We start from the raw sequence: 24609 nt of genomic DNA, 5'->3' as shown, positions 1-24609 counted from the left end.
ATAAATAAATAAATAAAATATACAATATTGTTATTACAAAAAAATACAAATACTGTAAATTGATTCCTAAGAGGAAAAAAAGGTTTTCCATCCACTTGTTTTAAGGGCTTAATCATTTTCTATATTCATGCTATCACAAAAGACATTAAGGAATTATTAGAATGAAGATTTTCCATATTTTTTCTTTAGAAAATAGTCATATTTGTGATGTAGCTCATGATTCTGCCATTCTCTGTCTTATGGGAACTGAGGATGTTCCTTTTCCCTCAGATGGTATGGCTCTCAAGGGAAAGTTATTAAGCTAGAAATTGCTGCTATAATTACCAGATTGTAGAATCTGAATACTAAGGAAGAAAATTTAACACGATCTAAAAGTTAGGTTCAGACACAGAGCAAATTTTATTTTCTTAGTTTTGAAAGTGTTATAAGATTTTCCAGTGTTAAAATTTACTTTCAAGTATGATGATCAAGAAATAACAAGACACCAAACTTAGAAATTAAACAGTTTTTAATTTTCTCTGTTGTTTCTTGACCCACTGAAAATAATTTCTCAATGCAACACATTTAGGCAACTTTTTTGTCACTTTCTTTGGGTTCTACTTCTTTAGGCAATAATGACTCGATCTTTAGTAACAAACCTTCACTTGTTGAACTTCTAAGGAAAGCACGTACCACAAAGGGTCCTGAAAACAAAGACAAGAATCAATTTTCATTTTATTCCACAGATACCTAATGAGCAAATACAAACATACAACAAGAAACTTTATAGGACTCGTGTTATATTTTCACTTGAAAAGTAACTGATATTACTGAACTATTATTTTGAATTATAACAAAGGGAAGATCGCTTCATTTCTAGAGTAGAAGACAAACTAGCTGTACCATAGTATATGAGAGATTTATAGATGAAACTACACATATTCACTAATAATTCATTTCTCTCTTTCAGAAGGTGATCACCTAGAATTTATTTCATTGCAAAGTCAACAGTAAAGGGAACAGGTGATGATATTTACATTTGATGGCAAGATTCTAAATATTTATTTAAAACAGTCAGCACAGATGCTAACTCTGTGTTACCAAACATTTAGTAAAATTCCTTAAAAATTAAAAAGCCTTTCATAAGAACAATGTTAAGGGACCCTCAGTTAAAATGGCAAAGAGAAGATAACTACATTGCTTTTAGAGATTTACTGTTCATCATTCTACTCCTGATATAGGTTCAGAGGCTCCTATACTCAAAACAAAGTTCTCCATGAAAGAGAAGAATCTATACACATACAATCACTAAGTACTATGGTCATATCTAGCACAACAGAATTAACAAATGAGGTATTTATTCACCAGTGTGTTTAACTCCCAAAGAAGGTTAAACATAACGTGAGATTGTGTTTTAATTATACACTTGGTTTATAAAATGAAACATGACAGATTCCTATAATGGTAAGCCTGTAAGTGCAGAGTCAATTGAGGGTTACAGACTCTTGCTTGCTTTCAAGCAGCGGAAAGAGAACACGTTTGCCTGAAGAAGGACTGTGAACGGCAGGTAATGCAGTGGGTGCTACACGTGTTCCTAGCCTATGACACAGCTTCCACATCAAGTTTCACTGTTCTCCATGAATCACCCCATTTATAAATAGTGATTCTTGTGACATGATTAAAAACCTTGTTTCTTTTCTAAAATAAATAAGATTAAGAAAGCCAACTGCTAGTACCAGTGACAAAGTGAATGGTCTGGCTTCAAAATACCATCTATCTCATAAATGACTTTAGTTTCTGCTTAAACACTATTGTAAGTTTAAGGCAATCTGTTACAGTTTTCTTTCAAACTTTATTACATTTAATGGTAGAAATAATGTGGGAATTTATAAAGGTTTCACAATGTATTCCTTATTAATGTTAAAGAGGTCTCCTCTCCAAACAACTACAACTTCTTAATAAGGTCATTAGGAATCCTTTGGAGAATTAAATTGTATTTCTTTAATCCCTGGAAATATTATTGTTATTGCAGTTGTATATTAACTGAATTGTTTTCTTAATATTTTACATTTTTAAAGTATCACAGAGCTACAAGGAAGTCTACCCCAGAGAACCACTTACCCAAATTCAGCGGTCTTTGCCTACAAACTTCACTGATAACTGCTTGCAGATTGGCAGCTATCTGGTCACTTGACATATCCAGCTGAAAGAAAAGGATATATAACGTTAATGATGTGAAAGTGAGATGATAATACAATTTTTGGTAACTGTATCAGTAGTTGTTCCAGACAGTTTTTTCAAATATTCAACTAGTGCAAATTATGTATTAGGAGACCCTACTGTGAAAGAAAAAAACTTCCATAACTCTTTTTTCAGAATACTACATTAACATGTCTATACATGTCAAGACTTAATTACCTTTTAGAACACATTATAGCAAAGTGTTTTAAAGTTGCTCCACTTTTCGATTCCTTGAATTTCAAGTAATTTCCCCAAAGCATATCCTGGGGCAGAATACACCATTCCCCCCACCCCTTCCCTATCACCAAGGAATTAGTGATATTCTTTCTTCAAGTTATTTGTTTATTTTTTAAAAGAAACTAAGAAAATATTTAGAAGTTAATGCTTTCAAAAGTCCAAAATGAAACTACTTGACAACACACATTCACATAACATATCCCACACAGAGACATTTTCAAGATGCTATGCTAACACTCTAACTCTGCAGTAACAATTATCCTGCTACTTAGTAAAAGCTACAGTAAGTAAATATATAGTGAATGAGCCCTATTCATAAAACACCTAAACCCAGCACACATCTTTGGAAAGTCCTTGAGTTTATCATTCAAATTCAGTGCATGTTATTCTTCTTAAATATACCAGTTAAAATCAGTTCTATTGCATTCCTATGTTTAGAGGATTTTGCACTTTGCCAAATGAATCCAGATTTTAAAATTCATATAAAACTTACAATAGTGTAATTGGCAAAAATTAGACAGTAAGAGTTCAAACAAGAATTCTATTTTCCAATGACTCTTGAGACCATTGTGAGAAATGTGGTACATAAGCATAAAGAGAATTCCTCCTGAAACAAATTATTATCATCATCATCAGACAACATTTATTCGACATTCACTTAGGCATGATGCAGTACCAAACTCTAAATGAGAAGGTTTGGGCATTACTGGAGGAATTTTCACTTTATGCCAATCCACAAGTGGGAGTTTGGAGAGGGAAAAAATCAAGCAATGCTTAGTTCTCCTTATTAAATCCATAGAACTTATAGACTTTAAGTTGTATTGAAGTAAGTAGTTCACTGACAGACAGGGCACCTTACATTTGCTATGGTAAAAAAAGAAAAGAAAACAAAACACCAAGGGTACCAACATGTGTCCTTTCATTCCTCTCTTAATTCTCCACTTTCCCTCAAAATGTCCTCCTTTCTATTATCAACTGAAGTAACCAACACAGCTCTAAGGAGCTCCTTTACCCTTTGTAAAGACCTATACCTACCTTAGATTTGGGAAAGCAATAGATACAAGAAAAAGCAAGAGGTCCAATATATCTTCCTTGATAGTTACAAGCTATACTGTTGGACTGTATATACTAAACTTCTCAGATTTTTGTAATTGTACTTTCTGCAGCCTTATATTGCCATTCCTACAATAAGCTAACAACATAGGCTTTAGAAATGCAAAACAAAAAAAACAACAACAACAAGAACAAAAAGGAAATGCAAAACAGATGCCTTCAATGGTTTCATTAAGTTTTAAAATATACAAATTGTTTTAAAATATAGTTTACACTTTTGTCCAAATTTTAGCACCTCTAATTATCAGTACTATGTCCTCTACTGAATCTTAAAATATATTTTTAGCCATAATACCTCATTTTACTTTTTCTTTTAGATATTTTGTAAAATTATGAAAAAGATATACTTTATGGGCATAACTTTGGTTACACAGTTGACTACCGATGACAAGATAGCTATGTAAAAAACAAATGTATGCATGCATGCATGCATTTTATCAAAACTTGCATAGGAAATTTATTTGGGCCAACAATGATCTAGAGATAACTCAGGAAAGCAACATTTACAAGCTTCTCCATCTATATCTCAGTTGCTCTGTTCTTCCAGTAGTGCTTTTCCACACCGTAACATTTTGTGGCCTGACAAAGGTAAGGAGGACCATTTTGAGGATATATTATCTGTTCGATTCTCAATAGCAGAGCATTAGACTTGGCAAAGCAGGAAAAAAGTGGGGACGGGGGGAGTGGAACGGGTTGACCTTGAAGGCAATATTGAACTATGTTAAGCATTGTATTTGTGTGTGTACATATGTGTGTATTTGAATATATAATAGTCACAACAGTACCTATGTTTAGCTAAAGTGATTGTCCACTACAGGGCAAAATAGTTATTCCTTGTTCCGTAGCATAAATGTTTTTAAGAAAAGACTGATTTACTGAATCCTCCCTTCTGCTTAACATCCTTATTATATCAGAAATAATTCCCTAAGCAGACTAGATGGAAGACTTCCCAAAGATGTCAGGGTGGTGGCTCAATCGATACAGCTGAACTATACCTCTTTGCTTTAACTATCAGATTTTCCTCTTTCTATGCAATTCCTAACCTTTGTCTTCAATCACTCTCTACCATTATGAGAAAACTAAAAAACTGTGGTTCTTAACCATTGTTTGTCCCTTTGAGATGCAGACATATGCAGGACAAACTACAGTCATGAGAGTGTCTAAGACAGTGATTCTTAAACTTTTTTCGGGTTATCAAACCTTGCTTCAGAAAAATGCACACAGGCACACAAAAATTTTAGCCTATGCTTTTAGGGTCTTCAAGGATTCTTTAAAAGAAAGGGGAAGAGAGAAGAAAGGCTCCTGAGGAAAGGGGCTCAGTTCAAAGGGCTACACTTTGAGAACCACCAGTGTCGCTGTTTAATTCCGCTCAAATACTTTGAAGGACTAAGGACAACAGTATGGAAAAAGGATTCAACTTAATTTTCTACATTTTACAGAGGACAGAAATAAAAAAGAAAAAGCAAAGTATGTGTGCACAGTTTTTAAACAATCACATGTTCCACCTAAAGTGGCCAGCTTGTGTCACTGTAAATGTTGTAACAGCCTCTAGATGACTGATCATCTCTAGCTGGGAACTGCAGAGAGGACTGCTGCTTTGGATAAGCACTTGTTAGAACACCTGACCTCCAAAACCCCTTCCAAGTGCAATGTTCTAGGGTTACAAAAAGGGTAGCCTGGCAATGGTTTCTGCAGGTGGGCCAATACTCAATTCCCTTGACTCCTGAAAGTCTAAACCAAGAAAAGGAAGACAAGACAGTCTGTGTACCTCCTATACAACATTAAGTAATAGTAGTATTAGTAGTAGTAGTAGTAGCAGCAGCAGCGGCAGCGGCAGCAGTAATAATAATAATAATACTAGAGCAGCTCTATTTATTGGGTGCTTACTCTAAGCCAAACTCTGTTCTAAGCATTACATAGATATTCTCATTCATTTCTCCCAAGTATTCTAAAGATGGGAACCATTATCATTCCTCTTTTACAATTAGAAACTGAGACTTAGAAAACTTTGTAACTTATTCAAAAGCACCCACATGATAAGGAGTGGCCCAGCAGCTATGTGCATGAGCTCTAAAGGCAGAGAAATGTGACTCTGAACCCCATTTCCACCATTTACTAGCTTGTGACCCTGGACACAGCTAGTAAGTGTTGGTAATCCTTATGAAAATTAAAGTGTCAGTTGTCTGGGAAACACAAATGAGTTGGTTATAAACTAAAGGGAGAAAAAGAGGAAACTAAGTGAAATACTGAAAGGGAAAGAATATACATTTAAGTGGGAAAAATATGAATTTTTCTTTCCACCTAATGAATCCTTTCCTACCTTCCCAGTTTTTAGATGTTAACAGCATACAATCCAGCAACATTTACTTGGCCTTCACTCCTTGTGGAGCAACATGCTGGGGAATAGGAACAGAAAGCTGAGTAAGATACAAACCTCACCGTCAAGGAGCTTCCCATCTGGTCACTACAATACAACACGACAGGGGCTACTCTCATCACAGGAACAAAGTGCCACAAGGGTAGAGAGGAAGAAGTGACTGACTTTGACAGAGAAGGCTTCACAAAGGTTATATTCAAATTGAGTCTTAAAGGATGAAGAATTCTGAAGGACAAAGAGGGTCTTCTAGGCAGACGGAGCAGCAAGAGGTAATGTGAGAACAGGTGGATCGGGTGCCCAGAAGGCAGCTCACTACATCCAGGCCCAGGGTTGCAAACTCAAATGGCCACAGTGGCCAGAGCAGGTGACATGCATGACTGCAGAGGACTGGGCTGGAGTGCATGTGCACACAGGACCCACGGGACACAGGCTGTGCACAGGTGGAGAGCACCACTCCATAGGGAAGAGGCAGCAGCCGTTCAGTGCTAACAGAACGTTACACTGAGGGCTCTGAGGCCGGTGTATCAGAACTCTTGACTGGTGAAGAACAACTAGAAATCTGGATTTCTATGCGACATCATCTAGTTTTTAAATGCTGAATCAATAAAACAAAACAAGTCTGGGGGCCAAACTCAGCCTGTAAGCTGCCAATTTGTAACTCTAGACTTCAAGCTGCATCACTGAACATAACAGGAAATCCTGAATTTGAACTTGACATAGTGATTTGACACTAAATTATAAAAAGATCTGAATGTAAAGCTAAAGATTTTAGAATATATTCTGCCAACAGTGAGAAGCTACTTAATGTTTTTAAGCAGACAAATGGTATTTCTGGTTTACATTTTAGAAAGAATTTTAGAGGAAGGGTGTAAAACAGGAGTTGGCAAACTTTCTCTGTAAATGGTCAGACAGTAAATGTTTTGGGCTTTGCAGGCCTAACGGTTTCTGTCGCAAATACTCAATTCTGCTGTTGCGGTGCAAATGTCATCATAGACAATACATAAACAAATGACCACAGCTGTGCTTCAAGAAAACTTTACTTACAAAAACAGGTGGAGAGCTGGAAGTGGCCCACAGGCCACAGTTTGCAGACCTCTGGTGTGGAAGATAGACCAAAGGATGTCTGAGAAAGTGAATGGGCAAAAGAAACCATTACTTTTTGCTAAAGCAGAAAAGATTTTTGTTTTGTTGTGTTTAACAGAAAGCTTTGTTGGGTGCTGATAGACTTTTGGTATCCTACAATGCATCTACTATGCAGATGAGGCAAAAAAATGTTTTGTCAAGCTAAGAATTGCGCTGCCATTTAAAATAAAAGTAGGAAAAACGCTTAGCAACTGTTTCAACAACTGCCATAAATTTTATATATGCACTTGAAACAAGAAGTTGCATGGGGCCTTTCTGGAAGTTTCTTCAGGACTGATGACCAGGGCCTAAATCTGAAAGCAAAAAAGGCATGTAGTGTGTGCCCTATATTTTAAAGAAAGATGCCAACAATTAAGGCCAAAAAGTTCTCACCATCATCAACAACCATGCTAAGTAGAAGCAGGCCAAGAGGCAAGGCTCCAAGAGGCTCTTGTGTAGAGACTGGGGGCACTGCCAGAAGAAGATACTCGCTTGCTGAACATCTGCTTGAAGGACATCAGATCAGTACGAGCTGGCCACTGGCCAGAGAAGCGGCAACAACCACAGCAGGGACCACAAGTACAGGCAGACGAGACGGGGCAGCTGCCTCTTCTCCCTTATTCCCTTTGCTAAGCCTCCACCACAGAAGAGTTAGGCCTGGAACAGGGAGTGGGGTGAGGTATTTAGAACTGCATCAAGTCACTGCAGCACTCTACAGTCTAGAGTGGGAGAAGGTGAGTGAAATTTTACTAAGCCTTCCCTGCTTCAGATCACGAGCTATAAAAGCATGGTTCCAAATTGAACAAGGAAAATCTCTGGATATGAGATTACAGTTTTGAACTGAATCTCACTGCACTTTTAATTACTGAGAGCCACTCGAATTATGCCTGTCACCTAACATACCTGTGCATAACAGAGAAGAAAAATTGTACATGGCACACTTGGAATCAGGGGATGGAGAAGACTATTTCATATTTGTACTCCACTAAATTCAGACTTTTCAATAGAGCTGTACATTTACACATAGACTGTATTCTGTGCACATGAGAATTTATGTGAATTTATGTTCATAGGAATCATGGTTATAATAATGAGTGATACTGGAAACAATCTAAATGCCCAAGAAAAGGAGTAAAATTGAGTAAATTACGATATATCCACAATACAGCTATGAAAATAGTACTTTGTAAGAATTTTAATGATTTCGGAGAATATTCAAGATACAGTAATTAAGGAAACGAGAATAGAAAACTCAATATATAGTATGACAGCAATTACATAAAAAATAAATGCATAGTGCCTTGGAAATCTCCTCCCCTTTCCTAGAGCCCTGATGATATATGCCTGCCTCCTACCCCTTAAAATTCATTTACTCCCCTCCCCTCAGGGAGAAGGTGTTTTTAGGGCTCGAGGCTTCCCTTTTCCATTCCTTCATCAAGGTTTCTGAATAAGGTTTCTGCTCTGCTACACACACACACAAATACATGCATAGAGAAAGAGCAGTAATGAAAAGCACTAAAATGTTACCAATTGCAATTTTAAAATAACGTTTATATTCTTATTTATGCTATTCAGTATTTTTCAAATATTATTATGTGCATGTTATCACCTGTTGATAAAAAAAAAACAAACAAACTAGTTTTAGTTTAGCATTTTAAACTATAAAACCAGTCCTTTAAGATGCTATAAATGACAAGGCATACTTTATTTCTTCACGTTTCCCTGAAACAAAATAAAAACCATTCTCACTGTTGGTACTGAGGGATAGACCCAGACCTCCACATCCCCCCACCACCATGGGTCCTAACAGCTAATTATGTTGTTACAGGCTTATATATATATTTAATTATATTTTTTGAATTGAAAGGCAGTAAAAGTAACCTTTTTGGGGGTGTACAGTTCTATAAATTTTAACTTCTGCATATATTTGAGTAACTACTACCACAGTACTGGACACAGAACCCAAAAAATCCTTCCTCATCCCTCATGTGGCCTCTCTTAGCCACTCCTAATCCCTGGCAACTTTTCATCTCTTTAAAAATGTCACACAGATGGAATAATTATATGTAACCTTTGTTTTCTTTCCTCCATAATTTAAAAAATTATGGTAAAATATACATAAAATTTACCATTTTAACCATTCTGAAGTATACAGTTCAGTGGCATTAAGTACATTCACATTGTTGTACAACTCTGACCACCATCTATCTCTAGAACTCTTTCTATCTCCTGCATCTAAAAGTCTGTACCCATTAAACACTAACTCCCCATTCCCTTCAACCCCCAGCCCCTGACAACTACCATTCTACTTTCTGTTTCTATGAATTTAACTGCTCTAGGTACCTCACATCACATCTGGAATCATATAATATTTGTCCTTAGAGTGTAGGAAGTGCAAGTGTCAGAATTTCCTTCCTTTTTAAGGCTGAATAATATTCTACTGTATGTACATATGCATTTTGTTTATCCGTCCAGCCTTAGATGGACACTTGGGTTGCTTCCACCTTTTGGCTATTGTGAACAATGCTGCTATGAACATGGGTATACATATACCTCTCTGAGTCCCTGCTTTCAATTCTTTGGGGTATATATCTATAAGTGGAATTGATGGATCTTATGGTAATTCTGTTTAATTTTTTGAGGAACCGCCATACCATCTTCCACAGCAGCTGTACCACTTCACATCCCACCAGCAATGCTCCCCATTCTCGCCAACACTAATTTCTGTTTTTTTGGTAACAGCCATTTCAGTAGGTGTAGTGCAGCATCTCATTTGGTTTTAATTTGCATTTTCTTGATGGCTAATGATGCTGACCATCTTTCATGTGTTTATTGGCTATTTGTATATCTTACTTGGAGAAATGTATGTTCAGATACTTTGCTCACTTTATTTATCTTTTTATTATTGAGTTATAAGAGTACTTTGTATATTTTAGATACAAGTCTCTTATCAGGTATATATATAGTTTGCAGATATTTTCTGCCATTCAGTGGCTTGCCATATCATTCTGTTGATAGTGTCCTTTGATGCACAAAAGTCTTGTTTTGATAAAATACAATTTATCTCTTTTGTTACCTGTGCTTTTGGTGTCAGTATGTAACCTTCTGAGATACTTTCACTCAGGTTACCGTATGTAACCTTTTGAGACTGACCTAAATTGTTGTGTCTATCAATAGTTCACACCTTTTTTTATCACTGAGTAATACTCCATTATACGGATGTACCACATGTTTTTTTTTTTAATCCATTCACACATAGAAGGATAACTGAGTTTTTTCCATCTTTTGATGATTATCAATACAGTTCCTATAAATATTTGTGTTCAGATATTTGTGTGAACGTTAAGTTTTGATTTCACCACAAATGTTTCAACTCTATGGGAATGGGATTGGTGGACCTTACAGTAAACGTATGTTTAGCTTTACAAGACACTATCAAACTGTTTTCTAGAGTGGCTGTACTATTTTGTATTCCAACCATCAACGTATGAGAGTTTCTCCATAATCTTGCCATTTTTTTAAAAAGTAATTTTCTGCACAATACTTCCTCCTTTCCTTTTGAAATGCCGATGATATGAAAGTTAGATCTTTGTTATCGTCCCATAGGGCCTTGATGGTCTTTTTTTTTTTTTCCAATCTTTCATCTCTGTTTTTTAGATTGAATAATTTTTATGATCTACCTTCAAGTTCTCTGACTCTTTCCTCTGTCACCTCCATTAATTTCAGCTCCAGAAGTTAATACACAATTTTTATGAGATTCCTTTCCTAAGTACCCCACCCCTTGATATCCCCAGTACTTTCTGGTTCCCTGGGGCTCTCCTTTTCAGCACTCTGCCCAGAAAGCTGAGGTTTTACTTACATTTTGCCTCTTACTTCCTCCAACTGTTTTGGCAGTGGGGGCCAACTGGCAGGAAGACAGAGAAGATAAGAAAAGGGTGCATGCCCCTACCTCTTGAGACCATAGATCCTCCAATCAGAAAGTAAGGCAGCCCCTTTCCTCAATTTTAGATACCTGTGTCTTCCTTTGCACCCACTGTCACTGTGAGGAGCTATGATCTCTATTTCCCAAGCCTGAGGTAGAGGGCTTCTCTTAGAGCTCTCCTGGGGCTCTCTCTGCCTGCATCGATGTCCACTTCCCGGTTTCAGGCTATGTTGAGACCAGGCCATGTGACAACACAAAAGGAAAAATGGCAAACTCACCGCCAGCTTGGTGGTACTTCAAATTCTGGCCTTCCCTAATTCACCTGCTACTATTGACTTTTCAGAGTCTTCAAATAGCTGCTCCATGCATTCTGTCCAGGTTTTATAATAGGTGCACTCATTGAGAGAGATAGGGTGTCATGTGATTATTACACCATCTCACTTGGAACCAGAACTTCCCAGGCTTATGTTTTATATATTTATATTTTAGGGTTGGCAAACTTTTTCTGTAAAGGACCAAAGAGTAAATATTTTAGGCTTGGAGGGTCACATATGATTTCTGTTGCATATTCTTTTTTTATACAACCTCTTAAAAGACCATTCTAAGCTCACAGGTGGTACAAAAACAGACCATAGAGCCATTGTTTTCCAACTCCTGTATTAGAATACATTATTTATCTCCAAGTATACAAAAATTCATGCAAAGACAAGTTGTAGTATGATTTATGCTTTACATCACTTTAACAAATCAATATCTTTACCAAAATCTACGGGCGCTGTAAGGCAAAAGCAGCCTTCATCATTGCTCATGATAAAGTTGTTTGAAAAATCCGTAATTTTGTGTTACATTTAATATATTTAATAATTCATAATAGGATCTTATAGATGTTTTATTGTTTACTGTAAATACTATATTACTAAATGTTATTATTTGTTTAGAAGTAACACTAATGAAAATTGCAGGGAATTATCTTTCAGATCCATTCAATTTCTTCTACCAGGATTTGGATAAAGACAGAATTCAGTAAAAGCTATCATACTTATCACTGGTTTTTGAAATAAAGCTAACAAAAGAAAGCTGTGTGTGCAGTATACTGACAATTACTTATTAACAAATGGGTTGGCAAACAAAGGAAAGCAAGTCAGTTTACTTCCCTACTGCATGTTATGTCACATATTTTTCATCATGTGTTATTCTATTGATCAATGATCACTACATTGTTGAGTTACTGCAATGAATTAAAAAGCAAAGTTAGCTGTTTCTCTCAAATGGTATGGTTCTTCTTATGCTATTATTTATATCTGATTGAAGGGGAGAGTCACACTTCCAATCCCAAAAGTTCTGGGAAATTAAAATCTGATTTCATGACAGTATAGATAAGAAAACTAAAAATGATAATAAACTATTTTTAATTCTAATATGCCTTCTGGTAAGAACACTGATAAAAATCCATACAATGGATATACCCTAAAATACTACAAGGACTATTCATCCCAGTTAAATAAATATACATCTCTCACAATAAAGCATCAAGCAAAATACTGGCACATACTGGGTCCAGGATAAACCTTATTTTCTCCTCTTTCTTAGCCCCATACTTTTAGAAATCTAAGATCTACTGCCAGTCTACTTCTTTTATTTTTAATGAGAACCAGAAAGTATAGAATTTGACTTTCATATTCTACAGTTTATTTTCCACCTTTAAATTTCCTTATCTATGACACAGTACACTGCAATATACCAAAAATAATGCAACGAAAGAAAAGTTAATCATCAACTGGAAGAAACGGAGGAAAAGGAGGAGGGGAAGTGGCAATGAGCCATGAGCCAATGAGCTGCCGCCTTGTATCCAACTATTGTTTGTATCTAATTGATTTAAGCAATACTCCTTGCTTGCCACTTTCTCAACTTGTGGATCTAGATGCTTCAAAATAAGGCTTCATTTTCCATGCGCTATACTATTCACATCTTGTTTAACTGAACTCCGACACATTCACTTTTCCTGTTCTAACATGTTCGCTAAATCTGAAGGCTCTGCTTTCAACACAAGATTTTACTGTGCTTATATTCCCTTGCCCTGAACTTGTTTATTTCTGTTACCATATACATCATCTTTTATCAGCTGGCAAGTTGACAATATTCTTGCCACAAAACAATTCACTATTACACAAGCAAAACATAGTGATACACACCTATGAATGGACCATGTCTACAACTTTAAAAAGAGGGGGGAAAAAGCACATCAAAGACACTGCCTTTATATTAAGTATGTCAAAGATCCAAGTATATTTGAAACCCAGACAAGAAACACTAGTTAAATCAGGTCTTGGCATGATTTATTATAAACAGAAATCTGAGACATTAAAAAATTTTTTTTTCTGTATTTTTGGTATATTCTTTTATGGTGATTTTTGGTTTAGAAACTATAGCCACTCTATATAAAGAGATACAAAAACAAGCTGTTTTAGAAGGCAAGGAGACTCATTTCTCTTTTGCTAGTTTTCTTCAAAAGAAAATGAGGTGAACTAAGAGGAATCAGAACTGTTCTAAAAAGTAAGAGGACGGGTTGGGGGAGCAGGGAGGGCTTGGGTATCTCCAAAGAAATGGACACTTAATTACAACGTAATAAAAATTACACAAGAAATAATTCCTAATCCAGAGTAGATACTTCCACGGAATTGTTCTGTTCCTGGCAGCAGAATTATAACTATGATATTGTTTTCTAAATATTAAACTCAGATTAATTATTTGTAAATTATCTAATTACTACCTGAAATTAAACTGCTATTTAGAATATATATACTGAGACACATTATGTCTCAATTTCATTTTTTGAGAATCTGCCTTAGTTTCATTTCTATTTCGTGGAAAGAGTCATAATTTAAATTTTTAAAAAACTTAAGGTCCAGTTGAAGAAATGTGCTTTTTCTCCCCTGTAAACCTTTATTTTTAGTTTTATGCTTTAAGACATTTCCCTTGAACCTGATCACTTAGCAACTCACTTTTATCCCAACCAACTTATTCTTCATGCCAAGAGAGAAAATAAATGGTGATTGCATAACAGCAATATAAGAGACTGAAAAATAAAATATTCCAATAATAGTCTGTTCTGTCAGCATGATGTTCAATATATCATCTGAATGACATTTTCACTGATATGAGTATTTTATCTGATAGTGCGTGTAGACATAAACAATTTCATGAATATGTAAACTACAGGTACAAATGGTAGGAAAGATTACGAAGGAAACTAATTTACCTGCAAGTAATGCGGACAAATGTTAGATACTGGCTGGCTATAAGAGCATTAGTAAAGTTCTGATATACAAAGGCATTAGTGGTTGAGTTCTAATACCCAAGATGCTAATCCTCAAGTCAGATAATTAAGAAAGATCATTCAACTGACTGTATTTATCACTTTGATACAGAAGAAAAACCAGCTTAAACTACTCAAGATCAATTTCACATTACAGCAGTATTAGAATTGGATCCTGAAGCAATGTGGCAGTACAGAATTATAACAAGGGAATTCTAGGTGATTTAACTAAAGTAAGATAGTCTCTCCCATACAAGCAAATAAAAACACAAAACTAATACATTTCACTCTCCCTCAAAACATCTTTCTAGATTAGGAGTCAGCAAAACTTTTCTCTAAAGATCCAGACAGTAAATATTTTAAGCTTTGTAGGCTACATATAATCTCTGCAAACTCTTTGTTTTGCTTGTTTTTTAAAACCATTTAAAACTGTAAAGACGATTCTTAGGTCACAGGTTATAAAAAAAAAACAGGCCACAACTGGATTTGGCCCATGGCCGTACATGGGTTTGTTGACCCTGCTCTGGATAGCCCCCTTTTATCCAAAATGAGGCGGACCCTGAATGGGCATGTAATGCTGTCAGTGCCCCTTCATCTGCACACTCATCCTAAATCCAATCCTTGTATCATACAGGTGGCAACAACAGAAACAAAGCAACAACAAAAATAAACCTTTAGTATTTCCAACTATATAATAAGAATAACATCACTCGTGGAAATCGCCAACTTTTAAGGAAGATATATTACTTTGCTTTGAAATCTTTTAAAAAAAATCTGTTACCTCTGATAATTATAAAAATAAATATTTTTATGGAATAGTTATATTGTATTAGATACAATTGTAGACAGATTTTTATTCCTTTTTCAACAACTTTATTGAGGTATACTTGATAACTTTATAGAGGTATATTTTGCCTATTATGTTATTCACCATTTTCTAATTTATAATTCAATGATTTTTTAGTACTTTTATCAACCAACACCATAAATCAGTTTTAAAACTGATGATCCCTGAGGCACATTTACTGTTAATGCCTGTTTCCTCCCACCCCCTCGCCCCAGGCAACCACTAATCTACTTTTTGTCTTTACAGTTTCACCCTTTTTTTGGACATTTCACATAAATGTGGTTTCTGCATCTGCTTTCTTTCACTAAGCATAATGTTTTTGAGGTTCATCCACATCATAGCATGTATCCATAGTTTGTTCCTTCTTATTGCTAAACAGTATTCCAAGGGATATGTTGCACATTCTTAAAGTGTCAATTTATTAAGTTTTGACATATGTATACACTCAAACCATCACCAGTCAAGATAACAAACATGTCAATCATCCCCAAAATTCCTTGTGCTCCTTTGTAATCCCTCCTCCCCATCCCATCCCAGCCACCTTGTCCCCAAGGCAACTACCAGTCTAGTTTCTGTCACTATACATTACTTTGCATTTGCCAGAATTTTACATAAATGGAATCACACAGTATGTACTCTTTTTATACTGGCTTCTTTCATTCAGCATGATTTTTAAAAAATTCATTCATGTTAAAGCATGCATCAATTGTTTCTTTTTATTACTGTATTAAAGAATATTCAATTGTATAGACATAACAAAGTTTTGTTTATACATTCACCTGTCAATGGACACGTGAAATGTTTCTGGGTTTTGGCTATTACAAATAAATCTGATATATTTGTTTACAAATCTTTGCATAACCATATGTTTCCATTTCTCCTGAGTAAATATCTAAATGTGAAGTAGTGGGATCATATAGTAGGTGGGTATTAAACTTCTTAATCTACCAAACTGTTTGCCAAAGAGGTTGCATCATTTTACATTCCCACAGCAGCATATGAACATTCCAGTCGCTCCACATCCTCACCAACATTGGTATGATCAGTCTTTTTAATTTTAGTCATTCCAATAGATGTGTAATGATATCTCATTGTGATTTTAATTTGTATTTCCTTAACAACTACAATAATGTTGAGCATCTTTCAACGTGTTTGTCATTTGTCTGCCATGTGTTTGTCACCCCTTAGTGAGGTGTGTTCAAATCTTTTGATTTTTAAAACTGGATTGTTTTATTGTTGAGTTTTAAGAGTTCTTTATATATCGTGGATTTATCAGACAGATGATTTACAAATATTTTATCCCAATCTGCAATTTACCTTTTCATTCTCTTAACAGTATCTTTTAAAGAGAAAAAGCTTTTAATTTTTAAAAAGTACAATTTATCAAGTTGTTCTTTTGTGGATCATGCTGTTGGTGTCATATCTAAGAAATTATTCCCTGACCCAACATTTTCTTCTAGAAGTTTTATAATTTTAAGCTTTACATTTAGGTCTTTGACACATTTTGAGGTAATTATATATGGTATGAAGTGTGGATCAAAGTTCATTTTATCAGATACAGATACCTAATTGTTCCAGTGCCGTTTGTTGAAAAGACTTGTTTCACCATTAAAAATGCTTTTGCATCTTGTTTTAAATCAGTTGTCCATATGTGTTTTGTCCTTTTTTTTTTTTTTTGGACTCTCTATTCTACTCCATTGATTGTTTTGTCTCTTTTGACATCAACATCACATTGTGTTAATTCCTGTAGCTTTATAAATCTTGAAATCAGATAGACCTCCAACTTTGTCCTTTGTTAAAGATGTTTCGGCTAGTCTAGATCCTTTGTATTTTCACATGGATTTTAGAATCATGTCAATTCTACAAAAAACCTTAATGGGATTTTGACTGAGAATGTACTGAATCTATACATTACTTTGGGGATAATTGACACCTTAACAATATTAAGTTTACTAATCCCTGAACATAGTTCATTCCATCATTTATTTAGATCTTCTTTATTTAATTTCTCTCCACTATGTTTTGAAGTTTCCAGTGTATGGGTCTTTCACATCTTTTGTCAGATTTATCCCTAAGTATTTCATATTTTTTAATACCACTATAAATGGCATTCCTTAGTTTTAAATTTTAATTTGTAAATGTTCATTGCTGTTATATAGAAGCAAACTGATTTCTGTATATTGATCTTGTATCCTTCAACTTACTTAACTCACTTCCTTGTTCTAGTAACTAGATCATTTCACCCTTTGAAAAATGAGTTTTACTTCTTCCTTTCTAATCTGATGCCTCTTTTTTTTGCCTGACTACACTACTTAGAATCCCTAGATTAATGCTGAACAGAAGTGGTGAGAGTGGATATCCTTATCTTGCTCCTGATCTTAGGAGGAAAGCATTCAGCCTTTCATCACTATGATATCAGCTGTTGCTTTTTCTTAGATGCCCTTTATCTGGTTGAGGACATTAACTTCTATTCCTAGTTTGCTGAGACATTTCAGTCAGGAACAAGTGTTGGATTCTGTCAAATGTTTTCTCTGTATCTACTGAGATGATCACATGACTTTTGATTTTTAGTTTGTTAATGTGGTAAATTATAATGATTGATTGTTGAATGTTAAACTAACCCTGAATTCCTAGGATAAGCCCTACTCGGTCATGATATGCTATTCTTTTTATACATTGCTGGATTCTATTTGCTAAAGTTTAGTTTATAATTTTAATATCTACATTCATGAATGATGCTGGACTGTGATTTCCTTTGTCTGGTTTTGGTATCAAGGTAATGCTAATTGCTTTAGGTGGGAGAGTAAATCAGGTCCCTGTTACTCCATCTTAGCCAGAAGTAGAATTCTGTTTAATAGTTATTAGGTCATTATCTCATCTACTCCTTCCTAATCTAGAAAGTATATATCATTATCAACATCATTTTACATATAGGGAAAATGGGGAATGGGGGAAGACTGAGGCTCAGAGAGCAAGGTAACACAGTTCTAATCTGGAACTAGGATTTGAATCCACACATATGAATCTAAAACCCCTTCTCTTAACCTCCTACTATACTATACTATTGAAATAGTACTCAGAAAAGATTCTCTTGAGGCACACAGATTAATTTCTTTTTCATTAAGAAAAAGCATTACATCTCTAAAAGATCCAGGTAGTCTGGGCTGGAGCCCATGTCTTAATCACTACGGTATTTGTTAAAAAGAATGAATGAGATGCCATGGTTTCTTATACACTGAGTTAGGATCTATATGAACTATTAACTACTCAATATACTGAAAACATTACTTAAGAAAAAAGATACATCTAGGAAGAAAGAGTCTTATAAAGATACTTTACAGACCTAAACAGTCCAACTAAAACAGTAACAATAGGTGTTATCATTCTAAAATTTTATTTAATCTTTGATACCACATTGTGAAATAGATATTACTATACAAATTTTATAGATGAGGAAATTTGAGACACAACAACATTAAGAAACTTGTTTGGGAGGACGGGCAATATAGGAGTAAGGGGTTAAGAGGTACAAACTATTATGTATAAACTAAGCTACCAGGATATATTGTACAACATGGGGAACATAAACAATATTTTATAATAACTATAAATGGATTATAACTTCTAAAAATTGTGAGTCACTATATTGTACATCTGTAACTTATATAATATTGTACATCAACCATACTTCAATTAAAGAAACATTTAAAAAAAAAGAAAAGAAACTTGTCTAAAATCTGCCATCCCTTAAGTAGCAGAACAGGTATTCAAGCCCAAGTCTCTACAGCTCTAGAATAGTCTCTTAAAATTTGTATTTGGTTTTCTGTTTGTGTTTCACATTGCAATGTTGCCATCCCTGAGAAACAAGACACACTGCCACAGGCCTTTTGGGAACAAGGAAATTCCAACATCAGATTCAAGCAGAGCTCAACGCCAACTGAATTAGAGCTAAGCTTTGATGATAATGAAGGCGATGGGGGGTTTCCCAACCCCTGACTGGATTAAACTTGCTTTGCCCCCTTTCTAAAGCAAGTTTTCCTTCCATAAAACTAGATAAGTTCCTTCTATATATTTCTGATGATTTACAATAGGCACAGCTCAATGAGTTTGGACTGCTAGTGGTGGGCTATAATGCAGAATTACTCTCAGGAGTAGGATGGGAGGAGGAATAATAGCTCTTCAAATAACTCCAGTCATGAGGCAAAACAGGCTAAAGAGCCTGGACTCTTGAGGAGAATCCCAAGGTTTAAATACCAAGTATGCCTCATACTAGCTGTGAGACACTGGAAAAATTACTTAACCTCTTTGGGCTTCCATTCCTTCATCTAAAAATTAGGGATGATAACTTACCTCTTACAGGGTTCAGGATTAAAAGACAGAATATATGAAAAATGTCTGGAATAGTGCCTAGCACTTGGTAGGCACTGTTTAAATTTGGCTAACAATATTATTATTACTCCTATAGTTACTGCACAGGAAAAAATTACATACATTAAATAGGCATGTTAGAAATTCTGTAGGATTAAGAAATATTAGCAAAAAACTATATCTTTTGAAACACAGTCCTATAAAAATCTGATTTATCTATATTAGTGTCCCAAAAATGGCTTTGGAAATTAATTTCCAGCATCTTCTATAAGTGGGCAAACAGCTTTTAAAACACAAGCAGGGATAATCAGAAACAATTCATTAAAATAAAGCAAATTACTCAATTCCATTAAAGTAGTATTAAATACTTACTATGGACTCAGCATTATGCAATACTCTATAAGGTACATGTAAGATCTAGACCCAACTCCCAAAATGCTTAAAATATTAGCAAAAATAACATAGAATAGACTAATAAGGCAAAGTACAAGTAAATGTCAAAGAGTGGCACATAACTCTAGAAAAGAAGGAATTCTAAAGCACCACTAAAATTTATGAATTCAACCCATAAAAAAAAATCTATGTATATATTTAGTGCCACTCCTAATGCTACTGACAAGGACAAGTTCAAAGGGCTGGTATGTTATAAGTTATTAATGAATCACTTAAGCAAAAATTAAAAGGGGTTACTGAATAATTTTCACTGTAACTTACTGTTGCTATTTTGGTCTCCAGAAAGTTCTCCCTTTCTTCATCTACCTTAATTTCATGTCCAGTTTTAAATAATTCAAGCATTTTGGGGATGTCTCGGCCAATGGAATCTGGTTAGAAAAGGAGAAAATCCAAAGTTATCACTACATCTAAACAAGTAGCAAAAATTACTGAATAAGAGAAACATTCAACCAAGTTAAGATATAAAAAATGATTTCTGGCAGAGAGACTTTAGGGTGGCCCAATTCCTGGTGTTCATGCCTTTGTGTGATCCCTTCCCCTTGCATACGGATGAGAGTTGCAACGTGCTTCTAAGCAAGAGACAGTATGATTATGCATACCTGATTACATTACATAAAACTGCAATGCCTATCTTGGAGGAGTCTCTCTTCCTACTGGCTTTGAAGAAGCAAGCTACAATGTTGTGAGGTGGCATATGGAGAGAGCCATGGGTCAAGAAACTGAGATCCTCAGTCCAGAAACCTGCAAGGAACTGGATTCTGCCAAAAAGCCACATGAATCTGGAAGGGAACTTTCCCCAGTCAAGTCTCAGATAAAATCACAGCCCCAGCTGACACCTTGATTGTAGCTTTATGAGACCCTGAAGCAGAGAACCTAGCTTAGCTGTATACATATTCCTGACACACAGAAGCTGAGATAGTAAATGTGTGTTGTTTTAAGCCACTAAATTTGTGATATTATTGTTGTACAGTAATAAATAACTAATAAATAAGTATATACAATGATGATGTTTATACTTTAGAAACACTGATGACAAATTAAAATAAAACCTATAAAATAACCCATGATAAAAGCTGACAGTAGAGTCTTGAAATCTTTGAAGAAATTTTTACTTACCTTTGTGTGAAATTTGTCTGACCTGCCTTACCATAAAGAAGGGAAGGAACTAGAAAAGTAGCAAGATCTAGCAGTAGAAATAATATCTCAGTTGAGTGGTACAGTCTGGAAGCAGCTCATTGCTAGACAAATGGTTACAGAAGCTGGCAGGAAGAAAGAGTTAAGAATTGAGACTTTATTGGATTCTAATGTCACTTTGTCCTCCATTAGGGTGGAAAAAAACATGCAACTGAATAAAGAAAGGAGAAAAAAGGAATCAAGGTAAAAACTAAGAATTTTCAAAGGATCATGGAGGAGACTCCAAACGTAAACTATACCTTCTTAATCTTTAATCATTAACATTTTAACTCAAATTCAACACATAAAAATATACATATATATTTTTTAGTTTTACTTTAAATTTATTTTTTATTGAAGGATAGTTGAATTACAATGTTGTGTTAATTACTGCTCTACAGCAAAGTGACTCAGTTATACATATATATATTCTTTTTCATATTCTTTTCCATTATGGTTTATCACAGGATATTGAATATAGTTCCCTGTGCTGTACAGTAGGACCTTGTTGTTTATCCATTCTATATATACCAGTTTGCATCCGCTAATCCCAAACTTCCAATCCAACCCTCTCCCATCCCCCTCCCTCTTGGCAACCACCAGTCTACTCTCTATGTCCCTGATTCTGTTTCTGTTTCACAGATAGGTTCATTTGTGTCATATTTTAGATTCCACATATAAGTGATATCATATGGTATTTGTCTTTCTCTTTCTGACTTACTTCACTTAGTATGATAATCTCTAGTTGCATACATACTTCTAATATTCTACAATACCATAACTTAACCTGAAAAAATTTCAATTTTGTACCTAGAAAATGTGATTTATTTGAAGGGTAAGAAATACAATAAGGAACATACCACTAGAGACACACCACTCTCAGTGTGTCTCCAGCAGCTCTTCCCATGATAAGTCAAGAGGAAAATCTCATTATATGTAGCCACTGTGGAAAACAGTATGGAGGTTCCTCAAAAAACTAAAATTAGAATTACCATATGATCCAGCAATCCCACTCCTGGGCATATATCCAGACAAAACTATAATTCAAAAAAATACATGGGGACTTCCCTGGTGGCACAGTGGTTAAGAATCCGCCTCCCAATGCAGGGGACACAGGTTCAAGCCCTGGTCCAGGAAGATCCCACATGCTGCAGAGCAATTAAGCCCGTGCGCCACAACTACTGAAGCCCGCACACCCTAGAGCCCGTGCTCTGCAACAAGAGAAGCCACCACAGTGAGAAACCTGCGCACCACAACGAAGACTAGCCCCCACTCGCCGCAACTAGAGAAAGCCTGCGCACAGCAACGAAGACCCAATGCTGCCAAAAAAAACCAAAAAAAAACAAAAAAACAACACAATAATGAGAAATCCGGTGATAATGGGAAGTGGAGATTAATATTTTATACATGATGGTTACAGAAGGCTTCTCTGTTTAAGGTGATATTTGAATAAGAATGTGAGCCAGGCAAATTAGCAAAGAGCATTACAGACAGATGGGACAATGAGTCCAAAGACCTGAGAAAGAAGAACACTTAGTGCGTATAAAGAAGGGCAAAGAGGCCACTATGGCTGGAGTAAGGGAAATGAAGGAGAGCAACAGAACCAGCTGTAATATATCAATAATTCATCTATAATAATTATAATCATACCTAATCATCATTGGAGTCTTTCACACATAAATAGTTTTTAAACTAACACATGAGAGAGGGAAATTTAGAAATATTTCAAATTGGTTACCCTGCAAAACTTCCCTGTGTTTTAGCATTTTTCTTTATATAATCAAATTGTTTCAATAATGCAAGCAATACTCTGAAGTACAGCATGTCAATCTATGAGTTAAAAATAATTTACATTAGATTTCAATAATTTTATATCCATTACTCTCAAATATGATACAATACCAACTTCCATACAGAAAGCAGTGTCCTACTCAGTAGATGTGAATACTCTTTGGACAAGTCTGCTGGAATATCCTTTTGACAAGACTCCAACTGGAGCACTGATGTTCAATCCTAAGAACTATGTGTTAAGAGGAACACACAGTAGTGGGTCCAGTTTTCTAATCATATCCCTTACCTGCCAACAACTTAGTATGCTTTAAAAGAATTCAACTATTTCCACATATGCCATAGTACCTACTATGGCTTAATATGTGTAATAGAAAACTGATTCCATTAAGTCAAGATATTTTTCATACTAGTATTTTTTGTTTAGTAAATGCTAAAAAATAGATTAGAAATAAAGAAAATCAAAAAATATCAATAAGATATATCTATACTAGATATGAAAGAATTTCAGAGGGCATTTGTATTGTGGAGAAAAAAAAAGCTAAGTTGACAAGCAAAATGAAGGCCAATTTCTTCCAAGAAACTTTAAAAAGCAAGTTTTAAATGTCTTTTTTTAATGAGATAAAAAAGAAATACTCAGAAAACAAGCCAAATGTGCACTGGAAAAATAGAGAACTTGCCTATAGTTACGTAAGCAATTAAAATAAAACAAATAAAACTGCAGCATTAAACATGCTGCAAAATGTGCACATTCAATCCAGCCAAGTTGGTTACACCCACTCCCACTAGAAAAACAAAATGTAAGATAAAATGGGAAACTAATGAGCTCAGCTGCAGGGGCTTGTTTGTTTGTTTTTTAATTCCATCCATTTGCTCAAAACGTAATTTCTATTTTACCCTTACCTCTTTCGTTGGATGTAAGGGGAATCAAGTGTTCCTAAACAAGATTCTGAATAAGCTCTAAAAATGCATAATACAAGCTTCATTTGTTCTAATGCACATCTGGCGTATTCTGTTTTTACATTTTTGACAGGTTAATCATTTGTCTTCATGTTTAAAGAACACAAATGTTTTGCCAGTGCTGTTAAGCAGATCGTGTGGGGCTGAAAAGAAAAAGTTAGGGAAGGAGAAAGGTCTGCCTGGTTTTCCAAGATGATTTGTTAAGCAAATTGGGGGGGCTGGGTGGGGAGAACATACCTAGGTAACTTGACCATGGTATACACAAGCTATGATTCATTATGAAAGCAGAAACAAAGCCCACTAATAAAAATAAACATTTTCAACAGAAACTTTTCTTATTTGAAATAAAGAAGTAAGTTATCTGAAAACCTTTCAGTCGCAAAATTTGCAATGAAAATGGTAATAAAAAACCTCAACGCTAAAGAAAATTGAGGCCAAAAGAGTTATTCAAAGAAGGGATAAAGCAGCAAAGGTGACAAAATTAATTTCTGTGAAAAACCAGTTAACCATGCAAAGCGAGGAGCGAGCTGAATACAGATATAATCAGTATTCAGTTTCAGTTTTAATTGACTATACTTAATATTGTTTGGCTTTGTTGAGCTTGAATTTAATTAGAAAAAAATATGAGAATTATTTTCAAATTCAACTGCAACTCTGGTTTAATTTTTTAAATAATGTTTAATTTCAGGTCCTACTTAGGAAAGAAGGTAAGT

The 24609-nt window shown here is 35.1% G+C and overlaps 1 protein-coding gene across 4 annotated transcripts in view; it reads right to left on the bottom strand.

Moving 5' to 3' along the window:
* Positions 1–522: 522 nt before the first annotated feature.
* LOC133099104 (large ribosomal subunit protein uL1m) overlaps positions 523–24609 on the bottom strand; it is a 52066-nt gene continuing 27979 nt past the window's right edge. For all 4 annotated transcript variants that reach the window (XM_061202566.1, XM_061202569.1, XM_061202570.1 and 1 more), the window contains 3 exons: positions 20237–20343; positions 2101–2182; positions 523–683 (listed from right to left, as the gene is read on the bottom strand). In XM_061202566.1, the coding sequence (XP_061058549.1) occupies positions 565–683; positions 2101–2182; positions 20237–20343 (308 nt within the window). In that variant the 3' untranslated portion in view covers positions 523–564. The remainder of the gene's footprint in view (positions 684–2100; positions 2183–20236; positions 20344–24609) is intronic.

This window comes from Eubalaena glacialis, chromosome 10 (genome assembly GCF_028564815.1).
Source record: "Eubalaena glacialis isolate mEubGla1 chromosome 10, mEubGla1.1.hap2.+ XY, whole genome shotgun sequence".
In the NCBI taxonomy this organism is placed as follows: domain Eukaryota; kingdom Metazoa; phylum Chordata; class Mammalia; order Artiodactyla; family Balaenidae; genus Eubalaena; species Eubalaena glacialis.
The sequence above is the reverse complement of the archived record's forward strand: the minus strand, read 5'-3'. Positions and strand labels throughout refer to the sequence as shown.